General features: G+C 40.4%; 1 protein-coding gene across 5 annotated transcripts in view; it reads left to right on the forward strand.

Moving 5' to 3' along the window:
• ZNF106 (zinc finger protein 106) overlaps window positions 1-21,617 on the forward strand; it is a 76,946-nt gene that overhangs the window by 410 nt on the left and 54,919 nt on the right. For all 5 annotated transcript variants that reach the window (XM_043547830.1, XM_037900401.2, XM_037900402.2 and 2 more), the window contains exons 2-4: window positions 12,637-12,719; window positions 14,077-14,138; window positions 21,277-21,477. In XM_043547830.1, the coding sequence (XP_043403765.1) occupies window positions 12,666-12,719; window positions 14,077-14,138; window positions 21,277-21,477 (317 nt within the window). In that variant the 5' untranslated portion in view covers window positions 12,637-12,665. The remainder of the gene's footprint in view (window positions 1-12,636; window positions 12,720-14,076; window positions 14,139-21,276; window positions 21,478-21,617) is intronic.

Genomic DNA, 21,617 nt, shown 5'->3' on the forward strand with positions numbered 1-21,617 from the left:
TCTGTCGGCCTCCTCGCGGCTGTGTGGCGGGCAGGGGCTCGGCGGCTGTAGGTGCTGCCCCGTCGGAGGGGCTGGGATCGTTAATGGCTCAGGAATGTGGCGGCGGGTTATGGAGAGCTGGGAGGCTGCTGGGAACGTCGGGGGAGACAGGTATAGGAGGTGGCAGTGGGCTCCGTGGCGGTGGGAAGGCGGGCGGGACGGCTCTTGCACCGTAGAGAGAGAGAGCGAGTGCGTGTTCTTCCTAACGCCGAGCCTCTTGATCTTTTGCCATTGGGTTGAGTAGAATTTCTCTTGTTTTAAAGCAAACACCCATTTATAGATCTTTAACTCCTCACTGAGAGCCACGCTGGGTGCTAAATTCTGCCCGTAGGAGCCGCCCCGCTTTGTGCCCATCCTCGCTCCCTCCGTCACTCGGGTATATTAAGTTAAAGTCGGCACACACCTGAAAACAGGTGTGAACTTGCATCTAAATATGTCCAGTGGGTGAGCTCATTAGTGTGCAAATGTTAATTTGTTCTTGTAACATGCCAAAATATCATCAGGATGCATTTTGGAAGATGATGCATTTTAAAGTAAGCACTTACGCTTAAGAACATGTTAACCCACAAAAATTTCCCTTTTTTTTTTTTTTTTACATGTTACATGAACTCTTCTCTTCTGATTTCTGTTATGAACCCTTCAGCATATTTCTGAATTTCAGCTTCAGACTTTTACCCACAGTTCATATGTTTTTGATCAATCCTTTAAATGTAGTTTTGAAAGAAATGATAACTGACTTCATTTATTCTCTGGCTAATTGGCTCCTTTTGTTCCTTGAATTCTTTTATTTTACATGAGATACTGTTTCTTTCAGAGGAGGTCTAGGATCTGTGGTCTTCATGGACCAGATATGTTCTGAGGAATGGCTTGAAGGAGAAGGGGATTGAGGTGTGATGCATGATGTTCAGAAGTGGATTCTGGGCCCCTGTTTTTGGACCTTCCTGATAATGTCTGTCATTCCTCCATTCACTACTCGGTTGAGTCCCTCCTCTAAATATCAACACAGATAAATTCTTAGGGTATGCCTGTACTGCAAAAAGAAAATAAATAAATCCCAAACCCTGTGGCAGTGAGTCTCAGAGCCTGGGTCAACTGACTCAGGTGAGCTCTATGGGTCTAAGACAGGGGTGGGCAAACTACAGCCCATGGACTGGATCCAGCTCCCCAGCCATTTTAATCCAGTCCTCAAGCTCCTGCTGGGGAGCGGAGTCTGGGGCTTACTCTGCTCCGGTGCTCCAGCTGGGGAGCAGGATCAGGGGCTGCTCCCCACGGCTTCCGGAAACAGTGACATGGCCCCTTTCTGGCTCCTACGTGTAGGGGCAGCCAGGGAGCGCCGATCTGCACACTGCCCCTGCCCCAAGTGCTGGCCCCACAGCTCCCACTGGTCAGGAACTGCAGCCAGTGGGAGCTGCAGGGGCGGTGCCTGAAAATGGGGCAGCATGCGGAGCTGCCTGGCCGTGCCTCCACATAGGAGCCAGAGAAGGGAAGTACCACTGCTTCTGGGAGCTGCTTGAGGTAAGCACAGCCCAGAGCTTGCACCCCTGAGCCACTCCCCTCACCCCAACCCCAACCCCATGCCCCAGCCCTGATCGGCCTCCTGCACCCTGAACAAACTTCTCATTTCTGGCCCCACCCCGGAGCTCACACCCCCAACCAGAGCCCTCATCCCCTCCCACATCCCAACCCCAATTTTGTGAGTATTCATGGCATGACATACAATTTCTATTCCCAGATGTGGCCTTTGGACCAAAAAGTTTGCCCACCCCTCGTCTAAGGCCTCGTCTACACTACAAAGTTTTGTTAGCAAAAGTTATGCTGCTTTAATTAAATCCACTGTTACATATCCACACTAGCTCCTTGTGTCAGCAGAGTGCATCCACACGAACAGCTCTTGCATTGACAGAGCAGTGCACTGTGGTAGCTATCCCACTGTGCAACTGGCTGCAGGGTGCTTTGAGAAGGGTTTGCAATGCCTCATGGGGCAGGTTTCTCAATCCTACCTGCCAGGGGCATTTTAGTAGATTGTCAGCGCTTCTTCAGCTGAAGGGTAGGGTGGGGGTAAGGAGAGGAGAATGGTGTGTCTGGGGTGGGGGATTCAGCAGGCTGGCAGACCTATCCTGAGGCATGGGGAGGGGGACCCCCCCCCGCCACGTCAGCTCCTGACTCTGCTCTTCTGAAGCAACCCACTCTGCCTGCCTGTCTATGGTTCTGTGATTCCCACAGTCTCCTCAGCTGCCAGGATTAGCATCCTGAGCAGCTCTGTGAGTTCTCCACGCTGAGGAATGTCAAAGCAGTACAGCAGTCCCCCTCCCCTTCCTGCCTGACACTGTGTTCCTAATGCAGGTAAGAACAGGAGTATTCTACTTTAATGATTTGCTCTTTGATCCGCAAACAGAAGTAGCATACTCAGCTGTCAGATACTTCCTAGAGCTTTGAAAGGCAAGGCGCACATGCCTGCAGAGCATGCAGAGATCAAAACAGTGAGCAGAGCAGTCACAGGAGGCATTGTGGGATACTGGTGGAAGCCAGTTATGTCAACGAAACAGAGTCCACACTGAGGCTTTGTCACTTTGCCATAAGAAGTTGCCTCTTGTTAGGTGGTTTTATTTTGTCTGCAAAACAGCAGAGTTTTGCTGCCAGAAGTAACTCTGTAGTGCGTAGACCTCCCCTGTTTTGTCGGCATAAGGCAGCTTTTGCTGACAAAATTTTGTGGTGTAGACAAGTCCTAAAAGTAGCAGTGTTGACATTCTTGCTTGCACTGGAGCGTGGGCTTTGGGCTTTAGCCCCAGCAGGAACCCCTACACAGCTAAGTTTAGCTCCATAATGCAAGCCCAAGTCAAATGACCTGGGCTCTGAGACTTGCTGATTTGGGATTTTTTTTTTTTAATTTATTTATTTTATTTCTTTTTGCAAAGTAGGTGTACCCTTAGATCCCTGTCCTGTAAACAATGAGTTGATCACGATGTTGTATTTATATATTTACAATTTTTAAGCAAGTTTGAAGCCTACCAGTGCCATCAATCATTACTACAAAATAAAATTAACAGAATGATCCAGTCACAGTGCATTGTTTCTTTACTGTTGTTGATGGTCCTGCTGTTTCAGCCTCTGCTTTGCATTCAGTTTGTTTAGCGTGTTTCATGTGTTCTACAGTTGTCTGATTTTGAATGTAATCTACAGACTTGCTGCATACAGTACAAAACAGCACATTACCATCAGCGTGCACTTTGTCCTTGCCAAACTCAGTCTTCGGGGGTGATTTTTCAGGTTTTCAGCATCTTTTCATAACTTTCATTACTCATGTCTGTAGGCTGAAGTGAAATTTGAGATGCATTAAAATATGAACCCCTATATGCCATTGAGTAACCAGAAGCAATTTATTGGCGTATGGTTAGCTGTGTAAATTTAAAGCACATTCAAAAATCAACCCCAGGAGTTGGAGGTTGTGTACATTGAATAAGCGAAACTTGTACTTTCAGTAAACTTTAGTTAATGTTTTTATTTTTCCACAAAATCTAAAAACTTTTTTTTAAACAGAAAAATGCAAATTTCTCTTTTTTTTTCCATGGCAAATGGATTTCTAGGTTGCCTGCACATCACAAATGTGCCTCAACTCTGAACTGGAAGGATTATGAGAGGGTAACTCAGTTTCCATGGCCACTCTGCTGAAATTGCTAACAAGGGTGAAAGACAACTACTTTAAGCATTGGCATATGTGTCCCTCCGCCCCCTTCAATATAGACTAACGTCACATGTTTGATTTCATTAATAAGAGGTGTTCCAGTCTCATACTTCCAGTTCAGAGGCCAAGAATGAATCAGACCAGTGGCTGGCTGTAAACTAATGGTATCTTAATATCTGAATCACTGTGAGCAAAATATATTTCACTTTATAGTCAATATTTCTCTTATGAGGCCACCAGACTATCTTAATTTATATGACTCCCATATCCATCACTGAGAATAACACTTAGCACTTATGTATTGCTTTTCATATTCAAAGTGCTATACAAATGTTGATCTTAATTTATCTGCTCTGTAGGAATGTTGTAATCTTCATTTAACAGATTGGTAAAGTGAGTCAATTTACTTTGGTCTTACGTTTTATTAAAGTTTGTCTTTGCAAAATCGAATATTTGGGCCAAATTTAAATTCATAAAAGTCTCTTTTAGCATCAAGTAGTTGGAAGCTTCTATGATTAATTCTGCCACCAGGTGGTGATACAGGGTTTTTCTTTTTTTTTTTATAATCAGTTTTAGCAGGGCAACAGGAAAATTATAGAAGAAAATATTGTACATTGCAAGGAATTTCTCAATTTTGTAGAAGTTTTCCCCCCTTCTATGTTGTAACTGATTTTTCCATTAAATTTTACTAATTTTTTCTTCCAAATTCAAGATCCCTCTTCAATAAACAGCTATTGCTGGGAACAGATCAGAAGAAATCCTGTTCAAAGGTTTTCTTGAAAACTGGTGTTGAAAGATGGTTTAACTTCTCGCATAGATGAGAAGCATTTTTCAGATGTAGTGGAAAGTGTGATAGACATGAGGTGTCTATCATATTGCACCAAGCTTCTGTCACACTTTCTTGCTTTTGTTTTCTTTTGATATTGGAAAATGTCTGTCCCATCCACTTTAGTTGTTAAGATGTGCTCAGTTTCAGTTGAGGGAAAGTCATAGGGACCCATTGCCAGTAACTAATGGCTATTAACTTTTGTGTTGCAACTTCTGGGATCTTGAAGTATATCTGTACTAAATAAGGGAAACCCTTGCACAAGCACCCATAGCATGAAGAGCAGTTACCTGGCTCTTTTCCTTGCAGTGGAATAGTGTATCTAAACCCCAGTTCAACAAGGTACTTAAGCATGTGTTTAACTCTAACTTGAGTGCCTGGAAAAGCTGGTGTGGATGGATGCATGTTACACCATTTTGCCCACTATAATGCAGCCTTCATGTGTGACTGACGGGCTAATTGAAATCCTCATAATAAGGACTAGCAGACCTCTTTCCAGAAGCATCAAACTCCCCAATATTAGTTTTCACAGATGGTCACATATTGAAAAACACATTATCAAATGCCAACATATGCCAGCATGCACTCAACTTGCTATAATCAGTCTAACTTATAGGTGAATGGGATGGGATGCTAGTAATTAGTTGGCTAGCCTAGAACTCGGAATGCCTAGAACTCAGGATACCTGGATTTATTTCCCTGCTCCACAATAGGCTTCCTTTGTGACTTTGGGCAAATCACTTAATCTGTGTGCCTCAGTTCTTAAGTAGTAAAATGGGTATAATAGTTCCTCCCTACAAGGGGTTTTGTAAGGATAAATATATTACAAAAAAAATTGAGGCTTGGATGGTAAGGGTGAAACGTCTTAACACTTTAACACTGACGTTATTAAACTTTTACATCCACCTCTGACAAAAATATATTCACTTTTCTTTTGTCCATTACTTTTGAATCAGGGCTTCAAAAAATCTAAATTTGTACTGTTTCCAAAGCAACCTGGGCAAAAGTGTATATTTAGAAAACACTTCTTTAAGGTTCAGTTAAAAAATGGATGCATAGCTTTTGTTGTCCAGTTGCAGGTTTCAGATTTTGAGTCCCTAGGAATTAATTTTTTTATTTTTTTTTCTGAAAGAGAGCTTTGCTGTATAAGGAAAAACTGCTCTATGCAGAGTTTCAGAGCTGAATTGGTGAAGAGCACAATCTACAATACTTAAATAATTGGTATTATTAAACAGACATGTTGGTTAAAATATTGTTAGATAAGCAAGACAATTTATGCTAGTAACAGTTTAGATGACAAACAGAAAACTTTGAAACTCTCATTTACATTCTGTTATGCTATCTGTTTTCTTTTTGCATTTCAGAGGGCTTGGAGAATGAAAATAAAATGATCAGTTTCAATTTTGTATAGCTGTTTTAACTTTTTGGTTCTCATTTGTTTTGTTTAGCACTTTGAATACGCAGACTGTGTAGTTCAGTGTTGATGCTGCATACCCTGCAGGGGAATATTTAAATACAAACAGCCATCTTCCTTAAGTTAAAACAAAAAAAAAAAAGCCTACCTCTATTAATATTAAGCATCATAAATTCTTAATTATAGGGACCTGAATTTTGGGCCTAAGGTGCCCAGCAATGTCCCTTTTGCCATATTATTTTAGGTGGAAGTGTAAAGGTTTTGAAGGCTGAGTATTACTTCACAGAATCTTCTATGTGACTGTGAGCAGATGGGCAGAGTGACCTGAAATCGGATGATCAGCAATCTTTAAACTAAATATGGTGCAGATGAGCAGTAGTTCTTTGCAGTGCTTTATTAGAACTCAGCCCTTTTCACAGTCTCTTGCTCAAATAGGCTGAGAGTACTGCTGAAGTCAGCAGTGACCTCCCCCCATCTTTCCCTCCCTTAAGCCAACTAATACTTTTACCAAAGCCCTTTGTTGTGGATTACCTCTTTGTAATCCTGTCCCTTCCCCTTTCTTGTGGTCCTGCAAATACTACAGTTGCCTTAAAGATGGGAAGGCAATGGGACTCTCATTGGACTACAGAACTTGTTGATCAGTTGCTGGGGCAGAGTGAGGTCACTAATTTAGCAAAAAGAAAAGGAGTACTTGTGGCACCGTAGAGACTAACCAATTTATTTGAGTATAAGCTTTCGTGAGCTACAGCTCACTTCATCGGATGCATCCAACGAAGTGAGCTGTAGCTCACGAAAGCTTATGCTCAAATAAATTGGTTAGTCTCTACGGTGCCACAAGTACTCCTTTTCTTTTTGCAAATACAGACTAACACGGCTGTTAATCTGAAACCTGTCATTAATTTAGCAAAAGCACTCTGTACCTTCCTACCATAGGCTGAGAACAGCACCAAGGCAGTCTGCATTGCAGAGATGAACTTCTAGGTCTCCCAGGTTTTTCAAGCAATAGAACATATGTTCTGTCTGCTAGGACTGTCTAAAAGATGAATGTCCTTATGTGGGAGCTTGAACTAAAGATCTCTTTGAGAAGTCCTGAGGATTTCCAAGCAGCTGGTATGTTAGGCAGTCCTCACACTCCACTTCAGCTGTGGCTTTATATAGTCAGAATATTCAGCCATTGATCTGTAGCAAATTTAGCTTTGACATACATTTTTAACGTATGCTATTTGCCAAGGTTGGACATCTGAGCAGTAGTTATAGGCTAATGAATATTATGACAGGAAGTAGTTTAATGCCTTATATTTTCTATTTAGACCATTTTTGTTTGCCAGAAATGTTTTCCAGTCTCTTCATGTAAGAGATTTATTCCCTACGATTTGCTCTAGTTGATTCAATAAGTTTGTATTACTCATATACACTCTCACTTTTTAAACTTGCAAGCCACAGGCACATCAGAACCAACTTATCACAGTTAAGATGGCCCCAGATGATGGTAAAATGCATATTTTTCCTCTTTAAACCACAGTTTGGGAACATTATTTCCCTAAAATCCAAGTGTATGGAGCAAAGGAGCACTACCTCCTGATATTGAAACATCCAGCCTTCCCAGGTAGTACTCACAAAAATATGTCTCAAATTTCTTTTTGGTCATGGTTGATCCAGACTTTTATTTATATTATCATAACACATTTTCAACTCTTATCTTATATCTGAAGCTAGTCAGTAGATTGTTGGTGTCCAAGGCAAAAATGATTGACTCTGGCTAAGCCTGGAGGTTATCTAGTATTGAAAATGTATCAGTTATCTTTTTCCCTTTTAAAAAAAAAATAGCATACTTATATGGAAAGTTCTGCTTGTGCTGGAGTATTGAGCACCTGATTCTTTGTTTTAACTGCTTTACAGCTGGGCTGACTTGGGTACAAAGAAGGTCAACTGTCTTGACTGAAGTTACACATGGAGTAAATGGCTCAGCTAAGATTTGTACCCAAGAGCTCCCTGGATCTCAACACTGTTATGTAATCAGTAAGGCCAAGTTTGCACTATGCCACAGATGCATAGATATGGTGCCACCATAGTGTAAGCATGTCCTATGATGATGGAACGGATTTTTCCCATCACTGTAGAACTCTACTTCCTCAAGCGATGACAGCGAGGTCGATGGAAGCATTTTTTCATTGACCCAGCTGTATCTATGCTATGGTGCTCAGGCATATGGGTTTGTCACATCCATGCATGCCATAGCTATGTCACACTAAGTAGACCAAGCCTAAGGAAACTATTGTAGATAATACTTTAACTTATTGTACTTTTTGCACAACTTCAAAGCACTTTAGAAAGGTGAGTCTTGCAAAGGTTCCTTTGGAGGAGATGGGAGAAAATTAAGCAAGAGAAAGATAGTGACTTTCCCCAGTTTGTACAGTGAATCAGTGGCTGAGCTGGAAATAAAAGTTGGGTCTCCTGTCTCCTAGTCACCTACAATGTCCCTTGGAGCCTCTCTGAATGCTCCAGCTCCAAGAGTCTGTCTCTCTCTGCAGAGACACAACTGTTTGTGCTTTCATAGCAACAGCCAATAGTAATTGAATTCAGTTAGTATTTTTAGTACTCTGTAATAAGCAATGCCCAGTTGATTGGGCAGTTAGAGGGAGCCTTAAACTCTTCCTGTAATCGTGTATAGTTACCATGATATGTTTTAATTAGCCAAAGCAGGTGCAATTTTAGCTCTACTTGTTAAGTCATTTTAATGTTACACACTTACCTGGGGCCAATAGCCACACATACCCTGCTGACCTCTTTGTCCCTATTGTGTCCCATGTCACCCTTTTGCACTGATGTCTGACAAATTCCATACATGCTCAGCTAATTTGAAGCAATATCCTAAACACATGTGGACGTTATTCCATTAAACTACAACGTAGCACTGGTAAAGAATATTGGGAAAGCAGAACAGATTCTTACACAGAAGGAAGCCATCTGTAATCAGTTCAAGGATTAGCACCTCTGTTTTTCAATAATATCCTTATATTAATCACATTAAAATAAGTTTCTTGCATTTTAAAGAGATGTTTGTACTTTTGTCACTTGGATCTTACAATGAATAATGACTCATCTGTAGTAGAAAGTGTGCTGATCCATTCTGAGCTCCTGTTCTCACATGCTTATTAACATGCCATAAAATTATGCATAAGTGCAAAATTTTTCATAATTGTTCTCAGCCCAAATTTGAATTTCTTTTGAGAAGCATGGAAACATTTTGTTTAGCTGTTTTATGTACTTACAAAATTTGAACAGTTTTTTAGAAGTGTCTTTGAATAACCCCAAATGCTTGGTTCTAAAAGTTCACTTTGACCTCTAATGAAGGCAAGTGCATTTGGCATGCAAACATCTAATAGTCATATTCAGTTTATGACTTTCCACTAAACTTTGCCATACGGAGATGCTAAACTCTAGACCTGATCATGCTTTAGTACCTATTTCAAAACAAAGTATCCCAGATATAAATGTCTTTCAGTCATTAAACATTCAAATAAAGTGGTTATGTACCTGATAGTGTTTTCATGTGTATGTTAATTTTCCTTGTGAAGCAAATGTACATTTCAGTAAATGCAAGAGTGGCACACCAGTAATGCACGCTGAGTAACTGGTATACTTGGTAGTCTTCATGATTGAGTCTTTACATGTTTAAATGCATGCATGCATTTATTTCTGTATGATCAGGCCACGTTTTGGTTTTGTTTTGTTTTTAGAGGGAATGTCATTTACATTATGATGACTGTAAATTGAAATGACCGATGGGGAGACCATTCTGAGTTTTGGTTACACTGAACAGCTGTTAGTGACATTTATAGTTATCTACTGCAAAATACTAAATTGGGAGGAATGAAGGACTTTAAGGAACCATATTTTGAATTTCCGGTCATTTCATGAAATGCTGAATTAGAATGCAATTATTGCTCAGGGCTGGTTCAGGCATATATGGGCTCCACCTGCAAAGCCATTTGATTGGGCCCCACAACTGCAAGAGTCAATATTCATTGTGCATCCTATCCCTACCCAGCTATGTGCCTGAAACTTCTAAGCTATGCCAGATACTGAGGGTTTAATGTTGTCCTAGGGTAAGATTAAATAAAAATTTCTGAACTGCACTGTGTATTTGTCAAGAGAGTTTGGGGAATAGTGGTTGGAGATTCCCTGTTAAATTGGGGTCACTTATGACTATAAATTTTGCAGCCTTGGCTAAACTAGCCCTTATAGAAATGCTTATCTGTAAAATAGCAACACTTTGAAGATGGCTAAATAATGTCTTGTTCACAAGATTTATGTATGTCTGACAGCATTAGCACAGCACTGCATGATATTTTTTCTTTCCCCTGTCTGTTTCTCCTCACTTTAAGATGAGGGATACTTTTTGCCAGTCATTGATCTAGAAATGGGCAATATTTGTAGGGGACTGTCTATTTTTTTTTTTTCTGTTGCTTAGTGTTACTTAATGACTTGTGAGAATAAGAAGAGAACAATATTTTATCCTATTACATAAATAAATCTATCGCCATCTGTTATAACCTAGATTGTTATGAGCATGATGTCTGATTGAATTAGTTATTAAAGACCATTTTCTTTTATCATGGAAATTCATTTAATATATTTAAAAACACAAATTTAGCAAGTAGCATTTTTCTTCAATCTGTAGTTGCCTTTGTTTATCTACATTTAGCTCTTTAGGAAAATTCCTTAAGTATCTCTCTTGTGACCATCCAGACTATGATAGGTTTCAGAGTAGCAGCCGTGTTAGTCTGTATTCGCAAAAAGAAAAGGAGTACTTGTGGCACCTTAGAGACTAACAAATTTATTTGAGCATAAGCTTTCGTGAGCTAAAGCTCACTTCATTGGATGCATTCAGTGGAAAATACAGTGGGGAGATTTATATACACAGAGAACATGAAACAATGGGTGTTACCATACACACTGTAACCAGAGTGATCACTTAAGATGAGCTATTACCTGCAGGAGAGCCGGGGGGGGGGTAGAGGGGGGGCGTGTGTGTGCGTGTAAATCTTTTGTAGTGATAATCAAGGTGGGCCATTTCCAGCAGTTGACAAGAACATCTGAGGAACATCTGGGGGTGGGGGTGGAGGAAATAAACATGGGGAAATAGTTTTACTTTGTGTAATGACCCATAGACTCCCAGTCTCTGTTCAAGCCTAAGTTAATTGTATCCAGTTTGCAAATTAATTCCAATTCAGCAGTCTCTTGTTGGAGTCTGTTTTTGAAGGTTTTTTTGTTGAAGAATTGCAACTTTTAGGTCTGTAATTGCGTGACCAGAGAGATTGAAGTGTTCTCCGACTCGTTTTTGAATGTTAGAATTCTTGACGTCTGATTTGTGTCCATTTATTCTTTTACGTAGAGAGACTGTCCAGTTTGGCCAATGTACATGGCAGAGGGGCATTGCTGGCACATGATGGCATATATCACATTGGTAGATGTGCAGGTGAACGAGCCTCTGATAGTGTGGCTGATGTGATTAGGCCCTATGATGGTGTCCCCTGAATAGATATGTGGACACAGTTGGCAACGGGCTTTGTTGCAAGGATAGGTTCCTGGGTTAGTGGTTCTGTTGTGTGGTTGCTGGTGAGTATTTGCTTCAGGTTGGGGGGCTGTCTGTAAGCAAGGACTGGCCTGTCTCCCAAGATCTGTGAGAGTGATGGGTCGTCCTTCAGGATAGGTTGTAGATCCTTGATGATGCGTTGGAGAGGTTTTAGTTGGGGGCTGAAGGTGATGGCTAGTGGCATTCTGTTATTTTCTTTGTTGGGCCTGTCCTGTAGTAGGTAACTTCTGGGTACTCTTCTGGCTCTGTCAGTCTGTTTCTTCACTTCAGCAGGTGGGTATTGTAGTTGTAAGAATGCTTGATAGAAATCTTGTAGGTGTTTGCCTCTGTCTGAGGGGTTGGAGCAAATGCGGTTGTATCTTAGAGCTTGGCTGTAGACGATGGATCGTGTGGTGTAGTCTGGGTGAAAGCTGGAGGCATGTAGGTAGGAATAGCGGTCAGTAGGTTTCCGGTATAGGGTGGTGTTTATGTGACCATCGCTTATTAGCACCATAGTGTCCAGGAAGTGGATCCCTTGTGTGGACTGGTCCAGGCTGATATATGCCATCATGTGCCAGCAATGCCCCTCTGCCCCTCTCGTTACAGTGTGTATGGTAACACCCATTGTTTCATGTTCTCTATGTATATAAATCTCCCCACTGTATTTTCCACTGAATGCATCCGATGAAGTGAGCTTTAGCTCACGAAAGCTTATGCTCAAATAAATTTGTTGTGGCACCTTAGAGACTAATTACTCCTTTTCTTCAGACTATGATAGACTTTCTTCCTTGCCAAGCTAATTGCATGACTGCTTTCAGTGCTTCAAACCCCGCTTGCTTGTGGAACAAGAATCTGATCTCTCAGTACTTTTTTTTTTTTTTGGCTATGTAGTTTTTAGATGACTACTTAAAATAAATTATGTGCCAGTTGAAAATGTAAGCCATACATAGGTGTGAGAGGTGCTTTTTAAAGGGTGGGAGGAGACACAGGGACATTTCAGTATGGTCCTCTTGTGAGAAGGAGCTCTTATTTTTAATATCTTCAAGACAACTGGACTGATAGGAAACAGTGTCCAGGATCTCTTTTTCTATTTTCAGGTTTGGTTTAAAAGCTGTCCAATGTAGTCATGGCTCGAGAACGAAAATGCATACTCTGTCACATCGTGTACAGCTCAAAAAAGGTAAAAAATAAAATGGATTTGCAAGGCTAATGTCTTTGTATGTGGAGATCTGGCTGTATGCAGCATGGGAGAAACATTTGCTTTTTTTAAAAAAGAAACTGTAAAGATAACTTTTTGCATCAGAAACTGATAGAGATCTTCAGGTCTATTGAATGAAATAGAATTGTTTCAGTACTTCCTCATAGCCTCTTCCTCAGTACCACGTACTGGATATACAGTCTCATTAAGTATTAAAAATATTCATGGCTTTCAAGTTTTAATGTCATCTTTTTTATGATTATATTAAAAACTGTATGAAAGTTGTAAGTCAAGCCCTCAGAAGCCCCCTCAGCCTTAATTCTGTTCCCTTGTGCTTTCAGAGTGTGTCTTATGACATAATCATATTTTGGTCTTTGTGATGGGTCCTTACACCTTTCAATACGTCAGAAGGACGTTTATCAATTGAGGCAGCTCATTTTCTCATCATCATCGTTTGGTATATGCCTGTGGCTTGTTTACGGCATGTCTTCCAAACCCTGCACTGTAGATGGAATTTTTTTCCTTAGACTTTCCTGTAATGCTTATCAATGCAGTATCAGAGTGTCTCACAAACAGTAATTACTTTTATTTTCATAACACTTTAATAGGGACAAAGTGCTATTCCCATTTTATTAATGAGGATCTGAGAGGCAGAGAGAGAAGGATGGCCGTTTTTCCAAGTGTCTGTGTTCTACGCAGGAAAAGAAAATGGATCTTCTGGGTCTCATTCCTGTTTCTTAACATGTGTTCTTCCTCTTCTAGCAGACATCTGCCTCATTTGCAGCACGTTATACAATGACTGCAGTGAATGAGTCAGTTGTTTTAAATCCAAAACCAATTCACTGTGCATGTCTGAGTTCTGTCTAGAATGCTCACCGAATGAAACAGGTCCTGCAGAGCAAAGCAGTGTGTGTTGATATATAGTAACAGTGTATCATAGTGCATATACACACACAAGGGCAGAATTAAGCAGCCCTAATGTTGTAAATATTCTGACTTTTTGGGGGGGTGTTTAAAACAAAAAAGACTATTTATGTTATGGAATTTTTTTTTTTTAAGGAATAATTGTTGTACAGTTATTTTTCTGGAAAGGAGTGGAAAACATTGAAGTCAGAGCCCTTGCCTCATTCAGTGTACGCTTTTCTATATCTACCTTCAGGAGCTCTGCTTCCTTCTATATGAATCACAAAGATCAATCCTATGGAAGGAAACTTAGTGGGTAATTCCTCAGGGTGACACCACCATCAAAAGAGATAGAGAGGACCTATTAGAGCAGAATATATCCTCGTGCAGAGTAGAATGAATCATGAGTTATGCTTTTTTTTTTTTTCTTTTGTAGGAGATGGATGAACACATGAGAAGCATGCTTCATCACAGAGAACTTGAAAATCTGAAAGGAAGGTATGCGAATGATCATGAAAACTGCCGTTCAGTTCAGTTTACATGTCACACATTTGGGGAACTAAATAGCCTTATTTCCCACGCAAGCTAAATTGAATTTAAAGAGAGAAGATAGATTAAGAATTAACTGTTTCTATAAAGCACATTTCTTTGTGCCTTTCTAATAGATACTAAAGATCTTAATAGCCGTGAGGACATGTCCCTGTTAGGAGCATGGGATTTCTCCCTAAATCTATACAACTTGCTTCAACTGTTAGCTTGGGCTGTAGTTTGGTATTTTTCTACTTTCTTACAATATATCTGTTCCTATAATTAGTTTAAATTCAAATGCCTAATATGCTGGTGGGCTAAATCACCTGGAAAATCTAAATCATGGGGATCATAAATAAAATCTTATTTTTATTTAAAAAAAGAAGAGAAAAAAAGTTGTTGTGCAGGATGATTAAGACTCTGCAAGTTTAGAGTTAGACATTCCAATTTGTACTCAACCCCACGTTTAATCTGAAATTCAGACATTTAGTACGTAGAGGCTCCAATTCAGAACAGTGCCCCATTGTGATGGAAGCTGTACAAGCACATAGTAAGAGACATTCCTTACCTGAAGAGTTGACAATCTGATTAAATTAGAATGATGAAGGACAGGAGGGGAAATGGGCACAGCGAGTTGAAATGACTTGCTCAAGGTTGCACAGCAGGTTAATGGCAGAGCTGGGAGTAGAACCTAGTTCTCCTGAGTCCCAGGCAGTGTCCTGTTTTACTGTACCATACAGCCTCTGACCTTCAAATCAAGTATTTATACCATATGCATTTTTTTAAAAGTTTATGGTGGGATTCGCTCTGAGACTTTTTCCACTCAGCTTATCCAGAACACCTTGTCCAGTTCTGGGAGAACGCTTCATCCAATTCCCTGGGATCCAAAACACTGTTTGACTCTGGATTTCGTCACTCACATTCCTTTATTTGACATATAGCAAAGCTATCCTGAGTTGATCAAAGAGGGTATAGGCGGTACCACACATCCAAAGTTACACAGACAGCCTCTTCCTTTATATGCATTTACACAATATGTTGCATTTGCTATACATGAAATGATACACTTTTTGGATTGGCTTCGTTACTTTGCAGGAACCAATCTGTGTAAATCATTCTCTGTCCATATGCTGTTCACGTGGAAACTGATCTTTACATTCCAGGTTTATCTTGCCCATAGTCTCCATCAAGGTATTGTTGCTTATCTTAGTTAGCACAGACCTCCTGTCAAGCCCTTATTTACAATTTAACGTTCCATTCACCTTCCCAATTACGCTCACTAAGAAATTAGGCAAGTTACTTGTGTCAAGCCAGGCCTACAGTATATTTAAAAAATAACCCCCTAAAATCCAAATGATCCTTCACTCTCAAAGGCTAATGGTGTTCTAGATAAGCTGAGTGGAAAAGGGGGAATTCTGCGCCATTGCACATGCACAGAATGTATGTCTCCCACAGATTTCTTTGCTTCCCTGCAGAAAAATGACCTTCCCCTGCAGTATGTTTCGGGTGCCCAGGGCAGCCAGCAGAGAGGTAAACACTGTGGGGCAAAAGGCAGGACTGGGGAAGACCTGGCTGGTGGCTCCTTCCCTGTGCTAGGCTCAGCTGCTAGTCCCAGCTGGGCTGGGGAGGACGGGACTTCCTCTTCCCTTGCACAGCATCCGGGGCCAGGTCAAACCCACCCCAGATTTCTCCCCCAGCTGCAGGAAGCTCTGCAAACGCCCCCCTCCCCCTGCTTCTTGCACCCATTGCTCCTCAGCTGCATGGTGAGGGATTCCTGTACAGGGAGCTGCTCCCCCATATGCCCAACTCCTATGCATGCAGACCCCCTCATACCCAGACTCTCCCACCATTCCCTCTTCTTTTTTTGTCCTTCTCTATCTTCCCTGTTCACTCCTCTGTTCATTCTTTTTTTTTCTAATCTCTCTGTTCTGTTACCCTTCTGAATCACCAGTGATGCTTTTTTTAAAAAGCACTTCCTCACTCTGTTGTCTTTCCCCATTCTGCCCTATGTCTCTTTGGGAATAGGAAAGGCGTGAAATTGTGCCTGGAATCAAAAGCACCTTATTTCTGCCTCTCATCTGTTCTGATTCTCAGCAGTAGAGGACATGTGTTCTGTTGGTGAACAGCTGAGAAGTGGTTGCTCAGATACCCCTGTGTCATCAACATTAACTTTAGCAGTTTGTCTCAAGCTTCTATGTTCTGGCTAATTTTTAAAGTATTCCCTTTAGTGGATCTTTTCTTACAGCACGTGATAATGATTCTGAATACTTTAATAATTGCTGAGGCTGGGGTAGATTCAAGAGCTAAACATGGTGCAGATGGCAGCTTAAAAAAGTCTTAGTCTTCCATTTTGTGTTTGAATTTCTAGGGCACAGTTTCCCCCCAGCTGACAGCTCCTCTCTCAGCTACTGTTGAACTTTAAAGTCCTGCCACATTTCAGCTAACACTAGCTATCAGTTTAATTCTTTAAAAATTATATATAACGTACACATACACACACTTGACCTAGAAGTGCTTCAAAATGGATCATCCACATTGTGTAATAAACTTCCCCCTCATCAAATGGATTTATCCCAACATTCTTCAGGTTGGGCCCGGGGGAGGGGGTGAATCTGGTCTGGGGGGGGTTGTTCCCCCCCCCCCCGGGTTTTTGGGGATTTTTTATTTAACTGTATGCCTTTCATCACTTTTACCATCCGGAGATTAGATCATCTATTGAATTCAGTATTTAACTCTGTATTGTCATCCTGTTGTATTCTTTGTGAAATCTTGATTTTAGATGAAAAGGAAAATTTCAGATTTCCATTGTATCTGATATTGTGAAATTTCAAAAGGTTTAGTAACTTTGTAGTTTTCCATTTTCTTAGCATCAGAGATGAAAGAGCTTGATTTTAATGTCAGTCTTTCATTCTGCCTTCGAAGTGTTTCCATTACTTTTATCGGATCTCTTCCTACAAGAAAGGAATCTGTGCTCTGGCAGACCTAGTTCTTATACTTGAGAATCAAAATGGATAGTAAATTGTTTAGTTTACAACCTTTCTTTCTCTTTCTCAATTTGGACTTCTAGAAATCTACATGGAATTTCACAATTTATGTAAAAGACATGGGGTAGCCTCCAGGACGGAGACTTGAAGTAGCTCAGTACGTGGACTAGCTAATAGAGGGGACAAAGAGCTACACTGTTAGCATGGGTTACATTAACATTTATATTATCTATAGGCTTCAGGGTTAACACCCCATTGGCATGAGTCAGTTCACACTTTTGAGTTTGTCTGCAGAGGAAGACATAACTGCATTGGTTTAAACTTTGTTTGCATTTTTAAAGTTAATTTTGTAACCATGAGGGCTAAAATTGTAAGTGAAAAATTAAATTCTTGAGCACAATTGTGTGGCAAGAGGTGAACTCTGTAAAATACATTGCTCAATGGAGTACATGGGACCCTGGTTATAACTTCACTTTCCAATGAGACCATCGTATTTTGTAAGAATTCTGTTTTGGACAAGAATTCAGAAATCTCAGAGTGGTGTCTGCCTCACTCAAAGAGACTTAGCTTGAGCCTTTACATCTTGCCTCTGAAAACTAAGTCTCTTCATATGGGTTGGTGGTGGGTTCTAGCATTTTGTCACTTATCGCGTATATTCATCTAACTTCAGATTTTCTGCAAAATTCTCAGTTTTTAAACAAGCTCTTTCCTTCGGCATGTCTGGGACTCAGGATCTTGTGCTTGCGAAAAGATGCATCTGGTTCCATCCTAGTCTTGTGCTGCCTCTCTTTAGGGCTATTGAGCATTAAGCTGCCACTACCTTTCTCTCTCTTCTTGAAACCACTACTTTACTTTTTAAATGAAAATTTAAATTCTGGAGAAAAGTCACATTTACATGGAGACTGTTAAGTCCTCAGGTATATGGCTCTTGCCCTTGACTTGCATTTCTTCTTAGTGTTCTCCTATATAATGGGCAAGAAACTTCAGCAGTAATCTTAAATATTATGATACACATGATGTCTAGTTCCATGAGTGACTTCATGACTGTTTTCCAGCTAAAACTGAAAGTGCAATGGCACTTCAGTTTGGACAGAGATTATCCAGTGTACATACTGAAATACGCATCAGAAATAAGTGAGGTTCTCACACACTTTCATAGTGTGGGCCACTTTTGTTCTAGTCATAATGATGTCAACTATCTCCCTTGCTAAAGTTGAACAAACAGCATTCCTTTGGCTACTAGAGCTTCATTTCATGGAAAAGTACTGTTAGACTTTTTTAAATGTATTTTTTAGACTTTTATTGAAGCTTACCAGCTGAAAACAAGGAGAGTCATAACCATGTGATTAGCCATTTCTCCACAGACCATCTAGTGCAGGGATTCTCAAACTGGGGGTCATGACCCCTCGGAGTCATGAGGCTATTACATGGGGGGTCGCGAGCTGTCAGCCTTCCCCCACAGCCCCACTTCACCTCCAGCATTTATAATAGTGTTAAATATATTAAAAAAAAAAAAAAAAGTGTTTTTTACTTTATAAGGGGGGGGTCGCACTTGGAGGCTTGCTATGTAAAGGGGTCACCAATACAAAAGTTTGAGAACCACTGATCAGGTGGTGCAAGAGCCACTGTTTCGGAACTGCTGATTTGGAAGTTGGAGAGAGTGAAGAAGTGGAGAATCAATCCCCAGCCCTGCTACTTAACCTTGCCCAAAGTAACTCTCATTCTGCTTCAATCTACCAATCAGTAAAAGGGAATAATATTTACCTTACAGAGGAATTGAAACCTGTATTTGTGAAGGACTTTGAGATTTTCTAGAAATGTCAAGTATTATAATAGGTACCATTAGGTTTTTCCTTTATTTTTTTCTTTAATATTTTTTATGTCCAGTTAACAGGTCCTTACATTTAAAGTATAGCTCTACTATGATGAATAAGTATGTAAAAATGACATCCGTTTAGACACCTGCTCCCTGTTTGTTTGTCTGGTCTCTTTTGACAATTTTAGCAAAAAGTAAGCTTTACTATATTTTATTCCTAGCAATTCATAGCTAACACAGTTAGGAGAGTGAGCTGTATTCTGTACCTGCCTGTGCATAAGCAAAATTGTTAACCAACTTTCAGTTGGTTAAACTTGTGCTAAGCCACTGAAGATGAGGTAATACAGATGTCATACAGCATAATGTGACTTGCAGAATCTTTATTACTGTTGGTAAAGTGTGCAAAAGAAAGAACCCAGTCTGGTGCACGAATCCCAGGTTGAGTTTGTAGGGCTGACAGGAAGAAAAATATGTATTTTACTTACAATTGCACACTTGTTCTGCAAATTATTTGAAACTGAGACTCTCAATTTAAGTGTATAAAGTGGTGGTTGTATTAAACTTCCTCAACATATGGCCTGTTCGAGTGATCTGTTTAAATACCTTTACTGTGTTACTATAGATCACATTTTTACTAGTAGGAAAAAAATAGAAAAATGTCTTTTTTAAATCACTTGTTCATTTCAAAGCCCTTTTGAAAGGCACAGACCTTTATTTAACAGCCAGCTGGTGACCCTTTGTTAAGTATGGCTCAGATAAGGATGCTGTCTTAAAATCTTGTGGGTGGTACTTTTTTTTTTCTTCCCCCCCCTTCTGGATTTCTTTCATACTTTTAGAAACTGCAGAGGTGGAGGCCAGATTCTTGAGCCTCTGGTTCCTCTGATGGAAACATTTAACTGAATAATGAAGATGTTTCCAATCCATGAGATGGTGATTTTTCATCACTTCAGTAAGGGCAATTAGCGTATGAAGTGGAATAAAGCTTTAATACAAAGCAAGTTTTTTAATTTCATTTGGTATTAACCTTTTGATGTACAAGTTGAGTTTTCTAAATATATTAGATGTGAGCTAATGAACTGAGCTCCAGTCACTTATATTTCTGTTTTGGGAAAAGGCAGCAGAATTCATCTGTCCCAATGACTAGTCTAAATGTGGCTTTTAGTTTTGCTTTTAATCTTTACATGGACCCCAGGTTCCTCACCACTTCCCACTTTATTTCCATTCATATGTTTGGGCATTATAGTACATGATCTTTATATTTGAGACATAGGAGCATTCAGTGCTGCCTCTATAAACAAGATGGTGGGGTGCAAGAAAGCATTAGTGAGGCAGGCAGTGGGCACTATGTTAGTCCCACCACCCTATTTGCTTGGCTCAGAACACATGCTTTTTTTTCTGATCAATTTTATTTAACTTACCAATGGACCTATTTTATCTTTTACTTTTTTAACCATTAGACTAACTACAGGATTGATCATGCACTGTATGGTAGGCTTTTTAATAAACATTAAATACTGATTTGATTGTTTTTAATAGCAGTTTTACTGCAGTATTCACTGACACTTTAGTAAAACTATTTGTCTGACACAGCTGTCAACTTCCTGCAACTGAAATAATTTCTTATTTTTTAAGATAAGCCTTCTAAAGTAGAAAGCAGACCTCATTCATCATTTGAACCAAATAAAGTACAGTGAACTGAAGACCCCTCCCATCACTTGCTGTGCTATGGAGTCTTTAAATTCCAAGCAGAGGTCTCAGCTGTCCCAGTTTAGGTTACACTGTATTAGGATTGGCTGTAGCAGTATACCCCCTCCTCCCTCTTCTAGCTTTCACTGGGGGAAAGCATGAGGCAGAGATTAAATGTAGAAGCTGTCACCAGGCTTCTCCAGTGCAGCTGGCACCATGGATGTGCTTCAGAGCAGCTCTTGCTAGCTCTGTAAGCCCTCCACTCTGCCTCCTCTCACTATGTTTCCTCTGATAAGATTTTGAGTACAACAATCCAAGAAGAATTCCCTGACCCCCACCAATTTATACTGCTCTATTCCCAAGTTTTTTACCTCTTGATTGTTGGAACAAAATCTCTAAAAATTGACCACAAAAAGCCCCAGAAGTTGGGGAAAATTGCTATAGAAAAAAAGAAAAGCCAGAAAATTCAAATAGTTTTAGTGTATTGAGCAAAATTATAGTGCCTAGTGCACAAGCAATTGGTTAAGAAAATTGGCATATTCAGAGGAAACAGAGTAAGATCTGAGTTGTCTACCATGCCTGAGGGAAGGATTGAATGTCCATCCTCTCTCTCTTTCCCCAGGGACAGCAACCATAAGTGCCAGGTGTGCAGGGTGACAGTGGTTGGCTTGTCAGCATATGCCAAGCACATCTCCAGCCAGCTGCACAAAGACAATATCGATGCTCACGACAGAGAGGAAGACGAAGGGAAAGAAGAGGCTGATGAAGAGTACTTTGACAAGGAACTAATTCAATTAATCAAACAAAGGAAGGAACAGAACCGGTTAGTATTCTTCTTCTTCTCTTAAGTTACACGGTAGAATTCCTTTAAAGCTGTTGTGGGTATGGAGAAATGCTGCCAAGATAGAAGTATGTTTGAAGTGCAGTCTGCATGCAACCAGTATGCTGATCACAAGAGCAGTT

This window comes from Chelonia mydas, chromosome 6, assembly GCF_015237465.2.
Source record: "Chelonia mydas isolate rCheMyd1 chromosome 6, rCheMyd1.pri.v2, whole genome shotgun sequence".
Taxonomy (NCBI): Eukaryota; Metazoa; Chordata; order Testudines; family Cheloniidae; genus Chelonia; species Chelonia mydas.